General features: G+C 43.5%; 1 protein-coding gene across 2 annotated transcripts in view; it reads right to left on the minus strand.

Moving 5' to 3' along the window:
* The window catches only part of LOC110489884 (protein disulfide-isomerase TMX3), a 66,936-nt gene that overhangs the window by 32,644 nt on the left and 12,797 nt on the right, over positions 1–21,495 (minus strand). For both annotated transcript variants that reach the window (XM_021562842.2, XM_036944148.1), the window contains exons 6-9: positions 19,276–19,356; positions 18,225–18,324; positions 17,456–17,533; positions 16,942–17,008 (exon numbers count right to left, since the gene is read on the minus strand). In XM_021562842.2, coding sequence (XP_021418517.2) covers positions 16,942–17,008; positions 17,456–17,533; positions 18,225–18,324; positions 19,276–19,356 — 326 coding nt within the window. The remainder of the gene's footprint in view (positions 1–16,941; positions 17,009–17,455; positions 17,534–18,224; positions 18,325–19,275; positions 19,357–21,495) is intronic.

Below are 21,495 nucleotides of genomic sequence, written 5' to 3' on the forward strand. Positions count from 1 at the left end.
ATCAGCAACCATCACTCCTGTGTTCCAATGGCACGTTGTGTTAGCTAATCCAAGTTCATAATTTTAAAAGGCTAATTGATCTTTACAAAACCCTTTTGCAATTATGTTAGCACAGCTGAAAACTGTTGTGCTAATTAAAGAAACAATAAAACTTAGACTAATTGAGTATCTGGAGCAGCAGCATGTGTGGGTTCGATTACAGGCTCCAAATGGCCAGAAACAAAGACCTTTCTTCTGAAACTCATCAGTCTATTGTTGTTCTGAGAAATTAAGGCTATTCCATGTAAGAAATTGCCAAGTAACTGAAGATCTTGAACAGCGCAAACTGGCCCTAACCAGAATAGAAAGAGTGGGAGGCCCTGGTGCACAACTGAGCAAGAGGACAAGTACATTAGTGTCTAGTTTGAGAAACAGACGCCTCACAATACCTCAAATGGTAGCTTCATTAAATAGTACCTGCAAAAAAATAGTCTCAATGTCAACTGTGTCATGACGTTGGTTTATGACAGTCATAAATACCTCTTCCCCCCTTTTTCCTCTCGCTACCCTACTGATGTTACATTTGCAAACCCTTGGTTAACATAGAGATTCTGGGAACATCAGAAGGTGGGGGGAAACGAACAATATTCTGGTAATCTGACCAATTGAACATATATGCGGTGGTACTTAATGAATATGATGTCAGTTCAGTTGTCATCTGAGACATTCTCATCAATGATAAGATGACAAACTCTACAGTGGAAAGTCTACACATCAGAGTTATCGGATTCACATGGAATTGTTGTTCAATTTAAATGTTTGAATATGAAATTATTCATGATGGGATGAAATGTGATTTTAGCTTCTAAAATGTGAGATTTGGGTTTTCATAAGTGGCCCGCCCTTTTCAAACACGCCCTCCTCTACCTTCCTATATAAGCCCTTAGGATCAAGCAATATAACCTCCTGTTCCGAGGACGTTAGGACGACGGTCCGATGTCAGAATGGTTCAGATAATAACTACAGAACGAAGCCAACATCAGCGTGAGCTTTGGTTGCGAATGGTATGAACTTTGAACTCTTATTCACTACAGAAGTGATACCTTCTAGCCGTTGAGTTAGCAACAGCTGCTGCAAACGAGTGTTAGGAAGGAACAGACAGAGTATCCCGTCTACCACACCACGACATTACTACAACGAGTCAATTTACCAGCAGAGACATTCTTCAAAGGACTCGGTTGGGCAACACGGCCTTCCATCTACCACCAACCTACTGAAGCGCAGCTCAGAGTAAATATTTATTGCATTTTCCTTTTCCAAATGGGTGGTAATTTAGAATGCATAAGATACTGTATTTATGATAGCACAGCTTCGCCCTTTGTTCCTCAGTCTTCCCGCTCTTTCACTCAAACCCAGCTCCTTTTCTTTTGTGTAACAAGCTGTCATATCTGTTCCGCCCGCTAGGGACGTTTTCCTTTATGACGTCATTTGTAATCAAGTTATGATTTAATTATGTGTATGTGTAATTTTGTGTGATTAATTAGGTATTCAGTAAACTAATAATTAAACCCAATTTTGTATTGCTGATTCAAATTGTTAGCCAGGGTTCGTGCAGATAACCAAGAATTTACAACTTTCAGATGAGACTGAATTAAGATGACGATTAATATTGACTGCTATTGATGTAAAATATTACTAGGTCTTTAAGAGTTTTTTCGGAAGATAACAGCTCTATAAATATTATATAGTGGTGCCCGACTCTCTAGTTAATTATATTTACATGATTAGCTCAATCAGGTAATATGAATTACGGATAAATTATTTTATAGAATAGCATGTCATATCACATCAATCCGGCATAGCCAAAGACAATTGACAATTGTGAAGAGGCGACTCCGGGATGCTGGCCTTCTAGGCAAAGAAAAATCCATATCTCAGACTGGCCAATGAAAAGAAAAGATTAAGATGGGCAAAAGAACAGACACTGGACAGAGGAACTCTGCCTAGAAGGCCAACATCCCGGAGTCGCCTCTTCACTTTTGACGTTGAGACTGGTGTTTTGCGCTTACCTTTGTAACATTTCAGGTTATTCACTGGACTTTAACTGCTTAAATTTCAGTAAAAACTGGAAAAATGGGGATGTTCTAAAACTTTTGACCGGTAGTGCATTTGTGCAGGCTGCAATTGTTCCTTGACTAACACCAATCATTCTCACTGTTGTTAATTCTAATGTTGTAACGTCTAATAGTAACTGTATCCACTGGCGAATTGGGAGGAAGGTGATTGCCGTCTAAGAGCCAACATCTTTTTTTGTGGCAGTGCTGCCTGCCATCTTCTCTGATTGATTGAGAAATTCAAGGACCCATCATCATTGAGTAAGACAGTAATATTTACATTCATGCACTTTGAAATGTATGTTTTAACTTTGTCCCAGAAGCATTTAATTGAAGGGCACTCCAACATCATATGAAGAAATGTGCTTAGCTGATGTGAAGGGACACAGTGAACAGGTAAGAGTTGGAGCCAATTTCATTGTAAAATGTTTCCTTGGTGTTAAATACAGTCTGTGAACAAAGGTTAAATGTTTGATGGTTCGGATTACGGGATGCCAAGGTAAAAATTTTCCATATTCTGTTCCAGTTAAAGTGCTGTTCAGATTCACTTAGATCTGTGGATCATATTTTAATGGCTAGCTCAGAATATGAGCTTTCCAAAAGTAGATTATACATTATAGAGATCAGTCCTTTCGGGAACCCAGATAATTTATTTATAAATCCCATCATTGGATGGTTCGGTAGTTGGGTTTCCCAAGAGTCCCTAGGCCAACATAGCTGACCTAAGTTGTAAATATAGAAAAAAGGAGTTGCCTGGTAATGTGTCTTTCAAATCTTTACTCTCCATGATAATCGGTAACGGTACAGACTACACATTTGGACCTTTGGGAGGATGCAAAAGGCCGTCCTCCAGATCACAAGGCATTATTGTGAAATATGACATGTCTAACAACGCTGCAAGTTGTTTTTTTACCTTGACACGTGGAACAGGCGTTTGAACGGAAAATACCGTATCGCCATCTGCCACTAGCGACAGTGAGCAACGGGGAAGCAGAGCCAAGCTTGACTACACTGTTCTCCCAGAGAAAGAAGCAGCACACGGGCACCGGATGAAATGATTCATGTCAAGTACAAGATTCCATTATGAAATGTTAAGTTAACAAGACCTCGTTGGGTAACACCGGCTGGCTAAAGAATAAAAATAATGCTGTAGGTGTGAACACATTTATAATAAGCTATTAGTAGGACTCCCTCCTATAGGAGATATGAGTTGACCACCCCAACCATAATACCTGTAATAAACTTATGGACCATCATGGTCATACAATGCTAATACAAGTTCTCCTCACGTAGTCAAAAGCTAAGCTTTGGCTGCATATACTGTATGCAACGGTAAGTCATCTCTTTGCCATTACATACTGTACAGTAGGTTATATGTAGTCTAAGCAAGAAGTTGTTCTTCACAGCACTGAGTCAGACGTGGGTAGACTGGCATTCCAGAAAGTTCTCTCCACAGCTGCTTGGCCTTTATAGACAGCAGGTGGGCAGGCGGCAGCTTGAAAGTTTATTCTCCCTCCCTACTGAAGCAGTGGGGGAGACAGAGAGGGAGAGAGGGTAGGCATCACGCTGAGTCCAGCAGCCTGACTGGGCCTCGTTCACCTTGAAACAAATTAGCTCGCGCCTAGCGCTCGTCTCTGCCTGGGTCGAGCCCTGCAATCTCCACATATACCAACACGAGCCTGTCAGCCTGAGTTTCACAAATAAGGAGGGGTCGAGGGAGGGTGATAAGCCAGCGTATTTAGTTTGAAAGTGAGATGCAGGTGTGACATATGCCTGGTAAAGGAAGGTTAATGGTGGATTGGCCCTCTGAGACAAAGCAGACTGAAAAGGAGAGGAGGCTCGTGTTAAGGGCCTGACTACCAGGGCTATGTCACTCACACAGTAAGAGAGAGCACAACAAGCCAAAAGATGGGTTGGGATATCTTGGCAACATCCACAGACCAGATGATAATGATTTCTGGCATGAAAATCAGCAAAGGAGAGCATGGTTACCGTGTGCTAGCAAATTATATGACAGGCAGGGCACACGACAGCAAATGGTGTGCAGTGTTGTACGGTATACCAGTACCACGGTAATACCACGGTACCAAAACACCATGATACTTATGATACCAACATTTGAGAATATAAGTATTTCGCTACACCCGCAATAAAATCTGCTAAATATGTGTATGTGACCAATAAAGTTTGATTTTCATTTGATACTACCAAGTTTTTCAGCCCTACCGATCTAAAGAACCGGTTGGCGCCGCTATAAAATGTTTATAAAGTCAATTTTGTTTTATGAATTCAGTTGAATTTAAGCAAGTCACTAGTCTCTTGCATGCACAGATCCAATAATATCCACTTCACTTATAAGCGCTTGTGGCAGCTGTAATCAGCCAGACGCATCCCCTACATGCCCGACCCCTCAGAGCCAATTTATGCTTGATCCTAAAATGTAGTCAGTATGGAGGGTGTGACACAATTGTGAAGCCTCCGGAGGCATGCAGAGGTCAAATTTTACTCTGTACCGCACCGCTGTGCGCCTCCCAATTTTGATTGGTTGATGGTAGGTGGGGGTGGGAGGTCCTGTATAACACAAAGTAATTTCCTTGACAACAGCTATGCTCAACAGGCCATATGGCGGCGCACAAATGACTCAGTGTCTTCCGGGTTAAGGGAGGGTTTGGCCGGGGTCGGCCGTCATTGTAAAAATAAGAATTTGTTCTTAACCGACTTGCCTAGTTAAATAAAGGTTCAATAAAAAAAAAACAGCTCTGCGCTGCGAAGCATAAATATCCTGACTTCTGCAGTGGCCATATCACAATAAATGCTGCACGGCCAAAGCATGGAGTGCCTGAACTCACCTGCTTCTCTCCGTCCTCTCTTCACGCGGGTCTATTCCTCCGTCAGTTTTTTTTTGTAAATAATTTAGCCGTGATGTCGAGAAGGGATGCAGACCCAGATCAGTCTTCTGTTGTTAGATTTGTACATTTGTTACATTGGAGCAGTGTGCAAAGCGAACAATGTTGATACATTGATTAATTTAATTGCCTGTTATAACCAAGAGCACAGACCAGTCTGAGTGGATTTCGCAAGTTCACTGTCATGCAGCCTCAGAGTGTCAGTGGGAAAATGGAGCACCACTTGGCGACAGGCATACTTGCAGCTTTAGAACGAAGAAAACGGCTGTCTCCTAGCCTAAATTGTAAAAAACATAACAATACCCATATTACCCCAGGTGCCTTTTTATATAATTTCACAACCGTAACGTGGGCCGTTTTAATTAAAGTAATCCCGAGTCGCTAAATATTGGTGTGATAACAAACAATGTTGTTCAGTAATGTTAACTAGCTAGCTAACAACCTGGTAATTTGACAGTAGGTTTAGGCAAATTTGATTGGCACAGGAAGAAAGGAAAAGGTTCTGCTTCAAAAGGTAGGATTCATTCAGGGCTAATGTAAGCCTAAACTATCTAGAACAATCTATTTCTTTCTGATGCTCCTTAAATTCAGTTTGGTGCCTAACGTTTCAAAAGTTGGGAGCAGTGTGTGTTTGTGGGAGAAAGAGTGGTGTGTGTTTATGAGAGTGAGGGAGACAGAGAGAGGAAGAGAGGGAGAGTGTGTGTGCGTGAGTCTGTGTTAACTGAATCAGATTCCAAGAACACAGGATGAGATGTTACTATCCTTTGTGCAAGCACAAGAGTAAAGAAGGTTTCATGAGGTGTTTTCCCCTTACTGACATGCAGGTCCTTATGAATGTATATCACAGGAGGTTGGTGGAACCTTAATAGGGGAGGACGGGCTCCATCAAACACATGGTTTCTATTCGTTTGATGCCTTCCCATTTGCGCCGTTCAAGTCATTACTATGAGCCATCCTCCCTTCACTAGCCTCCACTAATATTCCGGGAAGACCTTTGCAAACATGAGCAAATCAGCCATTCTATGCAGTATTCCATTATACACTGAACAGTATGAAGTCAAATTCAATGTGTTGTAACGTGAACAAGATTCCGGGGTGGGCGGGAGAACAGGATGCTTGGCCACTGATTTTCCCCCCACCGTGGTATCACGTTACTACTTGGTGTCGTGATACGTGGCCTGGTATCGTATTGTTTGTAAAATGTTGGTATCAGTGTGCAGTGCATGCTTCCTTGCCATAGAGGGAAAAAGGAATCAACAAAAAAATGGCGCCGGAGGGAACGGCCTCCGTTTTACCAATTGTGCTATTATGTGGGTTTTTTCATGATATTTGTAAATTATTTTGTACATAATGTTTCTGCAACTGTATCTTATGGCAGAAAAGAGCTTCTGGATATCAGGACAGCGATCACTCACCTCGGATTAGACAAAGATTTCTTCAACAACAACAAGCAGGACTCACACGATATTCTCCAAACACCCCACAGGGCAGACATCCCAATTATTCGCAAATAGAAGCGACGCAGATGGAGGAAGAGCCGGATGCCTCGTCCGGACCCGGAGAAGACAACTAGGAAAGCTGCCGTTACCGTCAATTTTACTTGCCAACGTGCAATCATTGGAAAATAAACTAGACGAGGTAAGATCACAAATATCCTACCAAATGGACATCAAAAACTGTAATATCCTATGCTTCACGGAATTGTGGCTGAATGACAACATGGATATTCAGCTAGCGGGATACACGCTGCACCGGCAGGATAGAACAGCACACTCCGGTAAGACGAGAAGGGGGGCGGTCTGTGCATATTTATAAACAACAGCTGGTGCACGAAATCTAAGGAAGTCTCTAGATTTTGCTCGCCTGAAGTACAGTATATTGTGATAAACTGCAGGCCACACTACTTGCCTAGAGAGTTCTCAGCTATACTTTTCGTGGCTGTTTATTTACCACCACAGACAGATGCTGGCATTAAGACCGCACTCAGTCAGCTGTATAAGGAAATAAGCAAACAGGAAACCACTCACCCAGAGGCGGCGCTTCCTAGTGGCCGGAGACTTTAATGTAGGGAAACTTAAATCAGTTCTACCAAATCTCTATCAACATGTTAAATGTGCCACCAGAGGGAAATAAATTCTAGATCACCTGTACCCCACACACAGAGACGCGTACAAAGCTCTCCCTCACCCTCCATTTGGTAAATCCGACCACAACTCTATCCTCCTGATTTCGGCTTACAAGCAAAAATTAAATCAGGAAGCATCAGTGACTCGGTCTATAAAAAAATGGTCAGATGAAGCAGATGCTAAACTACAGGACTGCTTTGCTATCACAGACTGGAACATGTTCCGGGATTCTTCTGATGACATTGAGGAGTACACCACATCAGTAACTGGCTTTATCAATAAGTGCATTGAAGACATCGTCCCCACAGTGACTGTACGTACATACCCCAACCAGAAGCCATGGATTACAGTCAACATTCGCAGTGAGCTAAAGGGTAGAGCTGCCGCTTTCAAGGTGCGGGACTCTAGCCCGGAAGCTTACAAGAAATCACGCTATGCCCTGGGACGAACCATCAAACAGGCAAAGCGTCAATACAGGGCTAAGATTGAATCATACTACACCGGCTCCGACGCTCGACGGATGCGGCAGGGCTTGCAAACTATTACAGACTACAAAGGGAAGCACAGCCGCGAGCTGCCCAGTGACACGAGCCTACCAGACGAGCTAAATCACTTCGAGGCAAGCAACACTGAGGCATGCACGAGAGCATCAGCTGTTCCGGACGACTGTGTGATCACGCTCTCCGTAGCCGACGTGAGTAAGACCTTTAAACAGGTCAACATACACAAGGCTGCGGGGCCAGACAGATTACCAGGACGTGTGCTCCGGGCATGTGCTGACCAACTGACAGGTGTCTTCACCAACATTTTCAACATGTCCCTGATTGAGTCTGTAATACCAACATGCTTCAAGCAGACCACCATAGTCCCTGTGCCCAAGAACACAAAGGCAACCTGCCTAAATGACTACAGACCCGTAGCACTCACGTCCGTAGTCATGAAGTGCTTTGAAAGGCTGGTCATGGCTCACATCAACACCATTATCCCAGAAACCCTAGACCCAATCCAATTTGCATACCGCCCAAACAGATCCACAGATGATGATATCTCTATTGCACTCCACACTGCCCTTTCACACCTGGACAAAAGGAACACCTACAGTGCCTTGCGAAAGTATTTGGCCCCCTTGAACTTTGCGACCTTTTGCCACATTTCAGGCTTCAAACATAAAGATATAAAACTGTATTTTTTTGTGAAGAATCAACAACAAGTGAGACACAATCATGAAGTGGAACGACATTTATTGGATATTTCAAACTTTTTTAACAAATCAAAAACTGAAAAATTGGGCGTGCAAAATTATTCAGCCCCCTTAAGTTAATACTTTGTAGCGCCACCTTTTGCTGCGATTACAGCTGTAAGTTGCTTGGGGTATGTCTCTATCAGTTTTGCACATCGAGAGACTGACATTTTTTCCCATTCCTACTTGCAAAACAGCTCGAGCTCAGTGAGGTTGGATGGACAGCATTTGTGAACAGCAGTTTTCAGTTCTTTCCACAGATTCTCCATTGGATTCAGGTCTGGACTTTGACTTGGCCATTCTAACACCTGGATATGTTTATTTTTGAACCATTCCATTGTAGATTTTGCTTTATGTTTTGGATCATTGTCTTGTTGGAAGACAATTCTCCGTCCCAGTCTCAGGTCTTTTGCAGACTCCATCAGGTTTTCTTCCAGAATGGTCCTGTATTTGGCTGCATCCATCTTCCCATCAATTTTAACCATCTTCCCTGTCCCTGCTAAAGAAAAGCAGGCCCAAACCATGATGCTGCCACCACCATGTTTGACAGTGGGGATGGTGTGTTCACCTGTGTTGCTTTTACGCCAAACATAACGTTTTGCATTGTTGCCAAAAAGTTCAATTTTGGTTTCATCTGACCAGAGCACCTTCTTCCACATGTTTGGTGTGTCTCCCAGGTGGCTTGTGGCAAACTTTAAACGACACTTTGGATATCTTTAAGAAATGGCTTTCTTCTTGCCACTCTTCCATAAAGGCCAGATTTGTGCAATATACGACTGATTGTTGTCCTATGGACAGAGTCTCCCACCTCAGCTGTAGATCTCTGCAGTTCATCCAGAGTGATCATGGGCCTCTTGGCTGCATCTCTGATCAGTCTTCTCCTTGTATGAGCTGAAAGTTTAGAGGGACGGCCAGGTCTTGGTAGATTTGCAGTGGTCTGATACTCCTTCCATTTCAATATTATCGCTTGCACAGTGCTCCTTGAGATGTTTAAAGCTTGGGAAATCTTTTTGTATCCAAATCCGGCTTTAAACTTCTTCACAACAGTATCTCGGACCTGCCTGGTGTGTTCCTTGTTCTTCATGATGCTCTCTGCGCTTTTAACGGACCTCTGAGACTATCACAGTGCAGGTGCATTTATACGGAGACACAGGTGGATTGTATTTATCATCATTAGTCATTTAGGTCAACATTGGATCATTCAGAGATCCTCACTGAACATCTGGAGAGAGTTTGCTGCACTGAAAGTAAAGGGGCTGAATAATTTTGCACGCCCAATTTTTCAGTTTTTGATTTGTTAAAAAAGTTTGAAATATCCAATAAATGTCGTTCCACGTCATGATTGTGTCCCACTTGTTGTTGATTCTTCACAAAAAAATACAGTTTTATATCTTTATGTTTGAAGCCTGAAATGTGACAAAAGGTCGCAAAGTTCAAGGGGGCCGAATACTTTCGCAAGGCACTATATGTGAGAATGCTGTTCATTGGCTACAGCTCAGTGTTCAACACCATAGTCTCCTCAAAGCTCATCACCAAGCTAAGGATTCTGGGACTAAACACCTCCCTCTGCAACTGGATCCTGGACTTCCTGACAGGCCGCCCCCAGGTGGTGAGGGTAGGTAGCAACACATCTGCCACGCTGATCCTCAACACTGGAGTTCCCCAGGGGTCAGTCCCCTCCTGTACTCCCTGTTCACCCACGACTGCATGGCCAGGCACGACTCCAACACCATCATTAAGTTAGCTGACGATACAACAGGGTTAGGCCTGATCACCGACAAGACAGCCTATAGGGAGGATGTCAGAGATCTGGCCGGGTGGTGCCAGAATAACAATCTATCCCTCAAAGTAACCAAGACTAAGGAGATGATTGTGGACCACAGGAAAAGGAGCACTGAGCACGTCCCCATTCTCATCGATGGGGCTGTAGAGGAGCAGGTTGAGAGCTTCAAATTCCTTGGAGTCCACATCAACAACAAACTAGAATGGTCCAAACACACCAAGACAGTCGTGAAAAGGGCACGACAAAGCCTATTCCTGAACAGGTAACCAAATGGTTACCCGGACTATTTGTATTGTGTGCCACCCCAACCCCTCTTTTGCGCTGCTGCTACTCTCTGTTTATCTTATATGCATAGTCACTTTAACTATACATTCATGTACATACTACCTAAATTGGCCCGACCAACCAGGTCTCCCGCACATTGGCTAACCGGGCTATCTGCATTGTGTCCCACCACCCACCAACCCCTCTTTTTACGCTTCTGCTACTCTCTGTTCATCATATATGCATAGTCACTTTAACCATACCTACATGTACATACTACCTCAATAAGCCTGACTAACAGGTGTCTGTATATAGCCTTGCTACTCTTTTTTCAAATGTCTTTTTACTATTGGTTTATTTCTGTACTTACCTACACACACACACTTTTTTTCCCCGCACCATTGGTTAGAGCCTGTAAGTAAGCATTTCACTGTAAGGTCTACCTGTTGTATTTGGCGCACGTGACAAATAAACTTTGATTTGATCATTACCAAAGTTCTGTCGTCCTTAAGAGCAGGTTATCTAGCCAACACATTCATATAAACCCATTCATTCGTCGCACCTCACTGACGTACTCCCACTGAAACATTTGCAAACGAATCTTGCCTTTATGCAGGGCTTCCAGGCTGTAATACCATAAACCGCACCACATAACTGGCTATATAAGCATAAAACTGCTGAAATGTTCCATGTACAGCCAAGCGAGACATTGTTGATATGATCTCATTAACAGTATGCAATATATGAGCTCAGCTTTAACAAGGGGAAAGGAAAAAAAGATGTCAAAAGGCTGGAGACAGAGAGAAGAACAAACTAGTAACCCTACTGTCTAGCGTCTATTTCGGTCTTCATTATAACCATGTTCAAGTCTAGCATGCAGCCCATTATCTTTCACTGAACACAGACTTTATGTAAGATTAAAAACTCCATCTCTAGGAGTCAAAACACTTCTCCTGTACAGTATATACAGTCTGTAACATTATCAAAGTTGGGTAGAACTTTGTCAAACTTCCAAATCGGAGCACTTAGGAGGTTAAAAATGGATGAACCCCTGTACTTTTTGGTTGCCATGGCGCCTAATGGCAGCCTGTGTAGTTTACTCCTGCTAATGTATCCGTAATGATTTGTTTTATTTGTTCATATTATGTGCATTGTTTTTAATATATATATATATTTTTATAGCTAATCAAGTATTGAACACATTTATTTTTACCAACAAGTTAGTTTATTTTTATCAACTCCTTTAATCAACTAGCTAATTGTTCGGATTCGAAAACCAGCCCAAATCTTCAAAGAGCATCATCTAATTTTCTTTCAGGCTGGAACAAAGACTCAGAAACAGCAGCAACCCTCATTCACTACACAGAAGGGGTTAGGAAACTATTACTCAAACTAAAGTGTTGTGTGTGCACGCCCAGTGAGTGCAGTACAACATGCCCACCGGAGATGGATGACAAAAGACACTGGCCACGTCTCCGCGGGCTGCTCCTCAGGCAGTTGGAAACACCGCGAGACCCACAAGGCAAATCTGAAAACGCAGAGTGGATTTCAGTACCTCTTCAGACACTTCATGCAGCTCCTGTTCCATCTACAGCTCCCTTGCCTATCAGAATGGAACCATTTATTGTCTAGTCTCTCACTAATAAATCCCTCCTGCTGCACAACCACGTAGTAGACAAGGAGCTTGACATGTGCCTAACTGAAACCTGGCATCAGCCTAGGGTCTACTCAGCCATAAATAAGGCATGCCCACCTTCCTCAGCACTGGCATGGCCATCATATGCCAAGTTGAACTGAAAAGGTCCCACCTGCCTGAACTGTGCTCTTTTGTATGTCTCGCTGTAAAATCCAAACGCTCTACTCCACCTCAGCCAACATTGTGATTCTAGGAGACTTCAACATCCACGTTGACTCTCCCTTATGTCACTACTGCTGAGTTTCTGAGTTGACCTGAAGCTACTTGTTGATGCCACCACGCACACCTGTGGGGACACTTGACCTGGTCATCACGGACTCTGCCCCAATCAACGACATATGACCTTAGTGTGTCTGACCACAAGGTTGTCGCACTGGACTTGACATCCCTTCCCCTTTAACCAAGTCCAAGCATGTGTTTCCAGAACTGGAAAAACATCGACCCAGCCAGCTTGTCAGAGGACATCTTGAACCTGTCTCCTCCAGCTTTTTCGTCAGTGAATGAAACTGTGGAGGTTTACAACCAATCCCTGAGCAGTGTGCTTGACCTTGAAATATTACGACATCGCATTCGCTCGCTTAGCTCCCTGGTTTACTCCAGAACTGAGAAAAACTAAATCCACTGGTCACATCATGGAACGGCATCTCAGAAACTCAGACTTTATTGTCCACAAATGGGCCTTTCAAGAGCACCATACAGCCTATTCCAAGGCCATGAAAGAGGGGCGGTCAACATTCTACTCCAACCTCATCAATAAAAATCCTGGAAACTGAAAGCACCGGTTTCCCACCATAAACCATCTTTTGAAAACCCAGTCCCAGATGGAGACAGCAGAAGAGCAGTGTAACAGCTTCATTTACTTTTTTTTAAAACAAAGGTTAGCAACATCAAATCTTTCATCTCCTGCTCTACTACTCCATCGCCTCCCTCCCTCGACCCTCCACGAACGCCACCTCAGCCCCTCTCCTGTTTCATTGACCCAGGGAGGTATTAATGAAAACCTACTCCTGTACCTTGGATCCTATTCCAAAAGCCCTGCTCAAACCATGCATCCCTGCACTGATAACCCAGATTGTTAACCACTCCCTCCAATCTGGCAGTGTCCCACCTGCATTTAAGACCACTGTCATCAGCGGTCTTCTGAAGAAGCCCACCCTAGACCCAGAAGTGCTAACCAATTACAGGCCAATACCCAACCTCCCCTTTCTCTCCAAGGTGTTGGAAAAAGTGGTTTCTGTACAGCTCCAGGACCATCTCAATCAGAATATCCTGTTTTAGAAGTTCCAGTCAGGTTTCCAGCCAACACCACAGTACTGAAACAGCCCTACTCAGGGTCACCAACAACCTGCTGATGGCAGCTGATGCAGGCACTCCGCGTCTCCTGATCCTCCTGGACTTGAGAGCAGCGTTTGACGCTGTCGACCACCCCACCCTCCTGGAATGCCTCCGGGACACCATCGGAATATCTGGACCACCAGCTCTGAGCTAGTTCCACCCAGACAGGATTGAGTATGTGTCGCTAGGTGGGTCCAGGTCCCGGACCCACCACACCAACTGTGCAGTGTCCCACAAGGATCGGTTCTTGGACCAATCCCCCTCGGTTGTTTCATTACCCTGCATGGAATTTCATTCCACTGCTATGCTGATGACACCCAGCTGCAGTGGTGGAAAAAGTACCTAATTCTCATACTTGCATAAAAGTAAAGATAAGTCACCCAGTAAAATACTACTTGAAAGAAGAAAAAGATTTCAGTAGCACTTTAAAATATTTGTACTTTTAAGTTATTTACACCACTGCCCAGCTGTCAGTAAAAACTGCCCCAAGTCCCTATGATGCATGTGCCGCCTGAACACCTGCTTTGAGATAAAGGGATGGATGAAGCAACTGAACAGCAAATAACCAATAACACACCAATAACACACCTCCAATCTGTGTGTAAAGCTTGATTCCTCACTGACCTTTGACAACCACATCAAACAACTGTGTAAAGCCTAATTCTATCACCTCAAGAACATTGCCAAACTCCATCCCACCCACACTCAGTCTGATGCAGAGAAGCTCAACCATGCCTTTATCTCTTCAAGGCTGGACTATTGCAACGCACTCATCGGGATCCCTGGCGGGAGTCTCCAGAAGCTCCAAAACATCCAGAACAACACTGCCAGGATCCTGATGAGAGTGCGGAAACACCATCACATCACCCCCATACTGGCATCTCTGCACTGGCTCCCAGTCTCATTTCAGATTGAAATTAAAACCCTCCTGCTGACTGTCCTGTGTATTTATGACAATGCCCCTCCTTATCTTAACAAACTGTTCTCCGCCATTAACCCCACCCTCGGGTCAAGTGATAGCCTGCCAAGCCCCCAGGACCAAGCTCTGCTCCTTGGGGGACCTTTCTCTTTAGGAAGGCTTTGACGATAGCTGTGCTCCTTGGTGTCATTGTAGCGCCAGCTGTGTTCTTTGTGTCAGTTGCCATGTCTAGTGTCAATTTTTTCCCATTTTTATTTTATGCGCAGATTATTCTGTAAAATGAAAATAATTATTATTACTTGTATTCTGTGGGAGCGTTCATGCTCCAAAATGGACTGCTAGGTTGTTTGTTCTGTGCAGCAAGCCGATCAGAGCTTTATGGCATTACGTCAAATAGTGTTTACACAAAGTGGGGCTGCCGTATTTGGACAACACTAAAACGGAGGTGTGGGAATACTGAAGGGGTGTTCTGTTGTTGACCATTTCAAATTCTGGCAATGAGTGTACAAACAGGAATTAACACAAAACATTATACATGTACAAATAGACACTGGAATTATCACAAAAGCAAGCCAATATACGTGTCCAAGCTAAACCCCACAGCTATTCATAACACAACTAGAATATACAGTAAATGGTGACGTACTAGTCTCATATTTGAATGAGCTGATTGCATGTAGTTGTAAATGTCCCTATGTTCAATGCAAATTCTGACCGTCTGGTGATGATAGTATCTTGCATATGTGGTGGAGGGGAGATATTGTGTGTATGTCCCAAAATGTACCCTATTCCCTATATAGTGCACTAGTTTTGACCAGAGCCCTATGCACTACATAGATAATAGGGTGCCATTTGGGAAGTAGCCCAACACATGCAGTAAAAATGTGTCATAGAGCACCAGAGAGAATGTGAACATAATTTCAGTGGCTGCTCTGCTACATTAGAGGAACTCGCCTATTAGGCAGAGCACAGCCCAGAGCAGAGCACCAATGGCAGGACTCCCAAACCAGGGACCATGCTGAGGAGGATTCAGGTAAAATATGCATCACACCGACTAAATACAAGGTATTATTGGAAAGGCTTTTAGGTCATTATACCGACTAGAGCATTTCTCTTAGAAGCACTATGAGATGTGTTTACCAATCAAAATGAGATTTTACCATTCCAATTTTACTGTTGCATTATGTGCTACTGTTGATCTTGAAGTAACAGCCTTCAAAATCCTTTTCATTGTGCAGAGTAACAGTTCCCCACCGGAGACCGGGATTCTACTGTTCTCCCACTTGCCTGTCTACCCCCTCTGTTTCCAAATGTCTAAAGATGAAGTGTAGAATGTAAAATATATATATTTTTTAAACTTAAGTAATAAAAATATGTTATCTATCCTAGAACCACTTATGTTTTCCAGTGGAGTGAGATAACCAAGCTGCATGTTCAGAAAAAAGCCAATCATCTGTCATATCTTGTTGCTCCGGCTCTGATTTCCCTAGCTTATCTCCTGCAGTAACCATGGCGATGCAAGCCATACAGAACATCCTCGTTATCAGGGTCCTAGAGGACTCGCTGGAGTGTGGTATTTTCGTGGTGACCGTCCGATGTGGAGACCGCCTCCTGCTGGACTTCTGGTGCCGGAAGCACCCATTTTGGAACAGCCAGGTGGAACAGACAGACATCCAGTGCCAGGCTGGACCAGAGCCAAACCAGGGGATGGATTTTGTTCTGCGGGCCCTTCACAGAGCGCCTAACCTCCCCAACATACACTACTGGGGCCCCTTTGTTGTCGGCCTGTGCCTGGACGCGCTGCTCTTCCGTTTTCGCCTCCCTCCCGAAACGCTCGGTGGCGGTATAGAGGAAGTGATGCAAGAATGTGGCGAGCTGGTGCTCATACGCTGAGGGGGCTCTGAACTGTATTGGTGGCTATAGCATATCATTCTTTCCGACTTGACTTTACTGGGCAGCTCTGACTCAGACATGGCCGAGTCAGTCAGTCAGTCCCAGATGGAAGCCCAGCCCACCCTGGTTCCTCTGGACTGCACTGTGGTCTCCCACCATCCCACGCCCACTCAGTTATATCCACCATCCAGCCATCCCTCCCCCTTCCCTGTTCCTTTGCCTGCTCTGTGTCTGCCCAGAGAAAGCCACCACCACGACATCACTGGCCTGACCACAGAGGCGATAGTGGGAAGAGCCGAACCGCTTTATAATGGAGGAGTCACCACTTCAAAAGGCAGTGTGGTGAAGCCGGATGAAAGATGAAAGAACAGACACTCTGGTTTAAGACTGGAGAAACAAAGCCTGAGCAAACAAGGCTAGTAGAGGGGGAGGAGAGGAGGAGGAGAGGGGGGGAACAAAGGAGAAAATGGCACCCTTGCCTTGCCCAAATTAGACTGACCTCCTTTCTAAGGAAAAGATGGTCCTCAAAGGCCAATATCACACATAGTTACTCCAAGAGAACATTTTATGACAAGCCATAGGCAGTTAAAACAGAAAATTAGAAAACTATTTGGAAAGCGCAAACAAAATATTACTCAAGCGTATCACCCACCACCCCAGCCCTGTAGCCCCGACCAGATACTTACCATCATAGGTAAAGTAGGCCCCGTCCTTGAAGACTACGACTGATGGAAGCTCTGGCAAAGTCACTGACTAGATGGTGAAAACACATAAAAACACATAATTCAAAGCGAATTCCATAAATCATCCCTTACTTTCTTAATTTATGGGCACCAGAACCATACGAGACAGCAGTCCTATTGGCGGCAAGCCATCCTAGCAAACTGTGGACCTCATGCCAAATAAACCTGCAAAAGCAGCATGCTCGCAGGCTTCACTGTCCCTATGGCATTTACTATATCATACTGCATGGAGAATGTCACAGCAGCACTCCTGGACGTTCACTTGTGAGTTCTGCCTTGTGTTCGACTAGCTAGCTATACGACTAAAACAATCATCTAAATCACAACAATCATTAGAAAAGTGATGAGAATGAAACTTTCAAATGCGCCGTTGATAAGTTCTCCTCTCTGAAATGTTATGTGGGGAAACAACCTAGCTGAAGAGCCAGGGGACATGCCACATTCTCAAGGCCGTTACCTCTGGTAAGACGTCTTCAGACGCAGAGAAGAAGTACGTATACACAATCAGCTCCGCAGCCATGTCGATATACTTCTCCTGCAAACGAGAAAACACAGGTTGCAAGCTTCTTCTTCCCTGAGAATTGCCCTCTGTGTTAACTTGGTTTGGGACATTTATCAAGGTCGTCTAGCACGTTGTATAAATGGGCCTTTCCTCACTCTGAGAGCGCTTGGCAGCAGCGGTGTGGGCAGGAGCTTTATGATCCAATCAATAAATTCTAGCTAAATGCCATGACAGCTTTCAGTGGCATTGATTGGATGTTAAGATAACATTTCAGACCCACAGAGAAGTGATAAACATATGGGGGGGAATGCATATCGAATTACTCAGAAAGCACAGTTAAATCAGGATGGTAGCTAACCAATACGCCAATGTAGTATGGATCGTCTTACTATATAATGTGTACTATGCGAGAGCTCCAACCAAGAATTACAATTTCTTTTTACACCTCTGAATGGCAAATAACCTACTTGAACTGACTGGAATAAATGTATCGTTAACAAATTCCCATGATCACACTGGGAGAATATGAATCCTACTATGATTTCATGCACCGAATTACTTAACATAAATGTTTGTTGATTTTTATATTTTTCACTCAAAATGTCTGAAGGTATTGGGTCAAAACAACTTTGCACATATTATATTGCTACATATTGTTAACACTCTCACTCCACACTTGGAGGTTATGCTCTGTCTGGACCAGAGAAACTTCCAGAGCCCCTACCTTGAGTGGAGACTCCCCGCCGAAGTATACAAAGAGCACGTCATGTCTCTTCATCATATGGTCAAACATCTGCTTGCTTGGAAGTGCTCGGACTGCTGGCCTGAAGAGGACAGAAGACAATCACACAAACAGAAACACTATAGTTTGGATTATAAGATAATGTGTTTGCCATTAGTTAATTGCCTTGAGTTGAGAAAACGTTTACAAACAAAGTGAAACAGAGAGGAACTAACCTGAACATCTCATATTAGAACACTAATTTATTTATTGCTACGGACTGCCTACTGAACACGGCCATGTTTCTTTTCTAGTTGAACTCTAGTTTAATGTGTATGGTTCTGGTGCCATCTAGTGAACATCGCAGAAGCATGCAGTCAGAGGTAAAAACCCAGCCAGGTCTTTGACCCACCATTCCGACTGATCAGTCATCATGGGTCTAGTTTGGATTTTCCCGATAGAAAGGAATCCCCTCAGGCTAAGCTACTGACTGGCATTTGAAGAGACTTTAAAGGGCTAGGGTGGAATTTCACTGCATTCTTTTTTACATTTATTAAAACAAATAAAAAAATGTCACACCCTTTTTCTCCCCATCCAATTGTTAGTAGTTACTATCTTGTCTCATCGCTACAACTCCCAACTCCCTACCCGGCCAAACCCTCCCTAACCCGGACGACGCTAGGCCAATTGTGCGTCACCCCATGGACCTCCCGGTCGTGGCCGGTTGCAACAGAGCCTGGGCGCGAACCCAGAGTCTCTGGTGGCACAGCTAGCACTGCGATGCAGTGCCCTAGACCACTGCGCCCTGGAACTTCACTGCATTCTAAGGGGGAGACATTTGTTGTATAGAGTTCCCATACAGCGTAATGTCCTATGTGTAGCCCATACAGCATAATGTCCTGTTTAGAAGACCACAGTATTCAGGGCATGTATAGTCATTTTTGTCCGATCATATCTATTCATATAGACTTACATAAGTGATTATGTATTCATTTATATCACCCATAAGAGATGTTGAAGCAACAGCGCATATGGTAAGAGTCCTACGACTTACCCTGCTACCCTGTTGGCGAATTCTACGATGTCATCCTTTGTCCTTGGCCCCTTGTAATTATAGGCAAGATCACCCTTTAGCCTGAGAAAGGAGGAGAGTGAGTGTGGCGGTGAGAAAGAGATTGAATAACACCAAGAAAAAGACTGTGAATTTCCTTCTTTATGCCAGTCCTTTTGTGAGGAGAAATGGACAGAATGGTGCATTTGCATGAGAGAAAAACAAGATAAAAGCCTTTCATTTGGCCCTTTAATTGTTATGCTCGGTATCTAGTGCTTGTATGTGTGCATTCTGACAACCCACTCTGGGGTTGCTCTTTGTAGTGCTGTGAAAAGGCATGATAACAATACCAAAGCTAAGAGAGATTACACTTCTCCAGCAAGTGTGAGTCAAATCCAAAATGACTCAAAACAAAATGTGATTCCAATCCAGAGGCAGGTCCATGGGTCAAAGTGATCCCTTTACCCAGAGGTCAGGGCTGTATGTATCAAGCATCTCAGAGTAGGAGTGCTGATTTCAGATCAGGTTTGCCTTTAGATCACAACTAATTACATTACATGGGCAGGGGTAAACCTGATCCAAGATCAGCACTCCCACTCAGAGATACTTGACACGTTCAGCCCCAGAATCTCTCTATTTGATCAGGGTTTTTGATAAGCGTCATCCAATTTCCAATAGCAGTACAGGAGAGAAAACAAGGGCCCTCTTCTCTTTCATTATAGAGTTACATCAACCACAACACTACCAGGATCAGACCCCAAAAGACCTGACAAATACATCCAGGAGTGTTTGCTAGGGACACGCCAGTACACAAGGCTATTTGGATCTATTCTAATGAACTCCGGGAGAGATGGAGTCTCAGGTCTGTATCTATATTTCTCTCCGGGGGGAAGCTACCTAGTGTAGTCCCCTGAGAATATTTCATCACTCGCTTGGTTTAATGTGATGATTGCCCCCACTGTGATCATCTAACAGAGTTATCATGTTTGCTCAAACAGAACCTAAGTGTCCTACAGAAGCCTCAAATAAATTAATAAAAGATTATACTGTGTTCTTCTACTTCCTCAGGGATTTACAGCATCTTGCCAAAGTGTTCAGACCCCTTAGATGTCTTCACATTTTGTGTTAAACTGGGATTAAAATGTATTTAATTGTCAACAATCTAAAAAATATATATGAAAAAACGCTGTGTGAATAAAATGGTATCACTAAAATATGGTCTTTGCGCAAATATTCAGCTCTCTGAGTCAATATGTTAGAAACATCTTTGGCATTGATTACAGCTGTCTTCTTGGGAAGGTCTTCAAATTGTGCAATATTTGCCCATCCCTTTTTTCTTCAAGCTCTAGCAATTTTCAAGTCTTAGCGTTATATTTTCAAGCAGGTTTAAGTCAAAACTGTAACTTGGCCACTCAGGAACATTCACAGTCTTCCTGGTAAGCAACTCCAGTGTAGATTTGGCTTTGGGATTTAGGTTATTGTCCTGCTAAAAGGTGAATTCCTCTACCAGCCTCTGGTGTAAGCAGACTGAAGCAGGTTTTCCTCTAGGATTTTGCCTGTGCTTAGCTCCATCCAGTTTCTTTTTATCCTAAAAAAAATCAATTTAGGTCATTTGACTTGACACCCAGCATCATAACACATTATGACACGGCAAGACATTTCATAACAGCTGACATAACTTGTCATCATACTGTCATGACACATATTTAGACCTGTCGTGACTTCTATTGTGTTATTTTATGGCTGGGTACGACACCTACATAAGAGTGTTAAAACCCACAAAACCTACCCACAAAGCATAACATTCCAGATTACACCATAGCCTACGTGTCAACAGTATATTTGTTACACAAAAGTGCCCATATTTGAAATTGACCATATTAAATGATTGTAATTTCACACACAATTGTCACACATGCACCTATTCCAATTCTCTGTTGCTGACGACTGGGATGAATGAAGGAGCAGAATTTACAGGAGCAGGGGAAAAAAAAGACACCCTCTTTTTGACTAAGGACTGATATAAGGACATGCATGTGTTAGGCCTATCTGGTTTATATTATTATGATGCTTCTTGACAGTGTCATAAAGTGTATTTTCTACAAGTTATTAAAAATATGATGAACAAAACTTGACAATAAATAATACATTACAACAACAAAAAAATATTTGAATAAATGTGAGTTGAAACAGGTAGGTGTCATAACCAGCCATAAAATAACA

Source organism: Oncorhynchus mykiss, chromosome 15, assembly GCF_013265735.2.
Source record: "Oncorhynchus mykiss isolate Arlee chromosome 15, USDA_OmykA_1.1, whole genome shotgun sequence".
Lineage (NCBI taxonomy): Eukaryota > Metazoa > Chordata > Actinopteri > Salmoniformes > Salmonidae > Oncorhynchus > Oncorhynchus mykiss.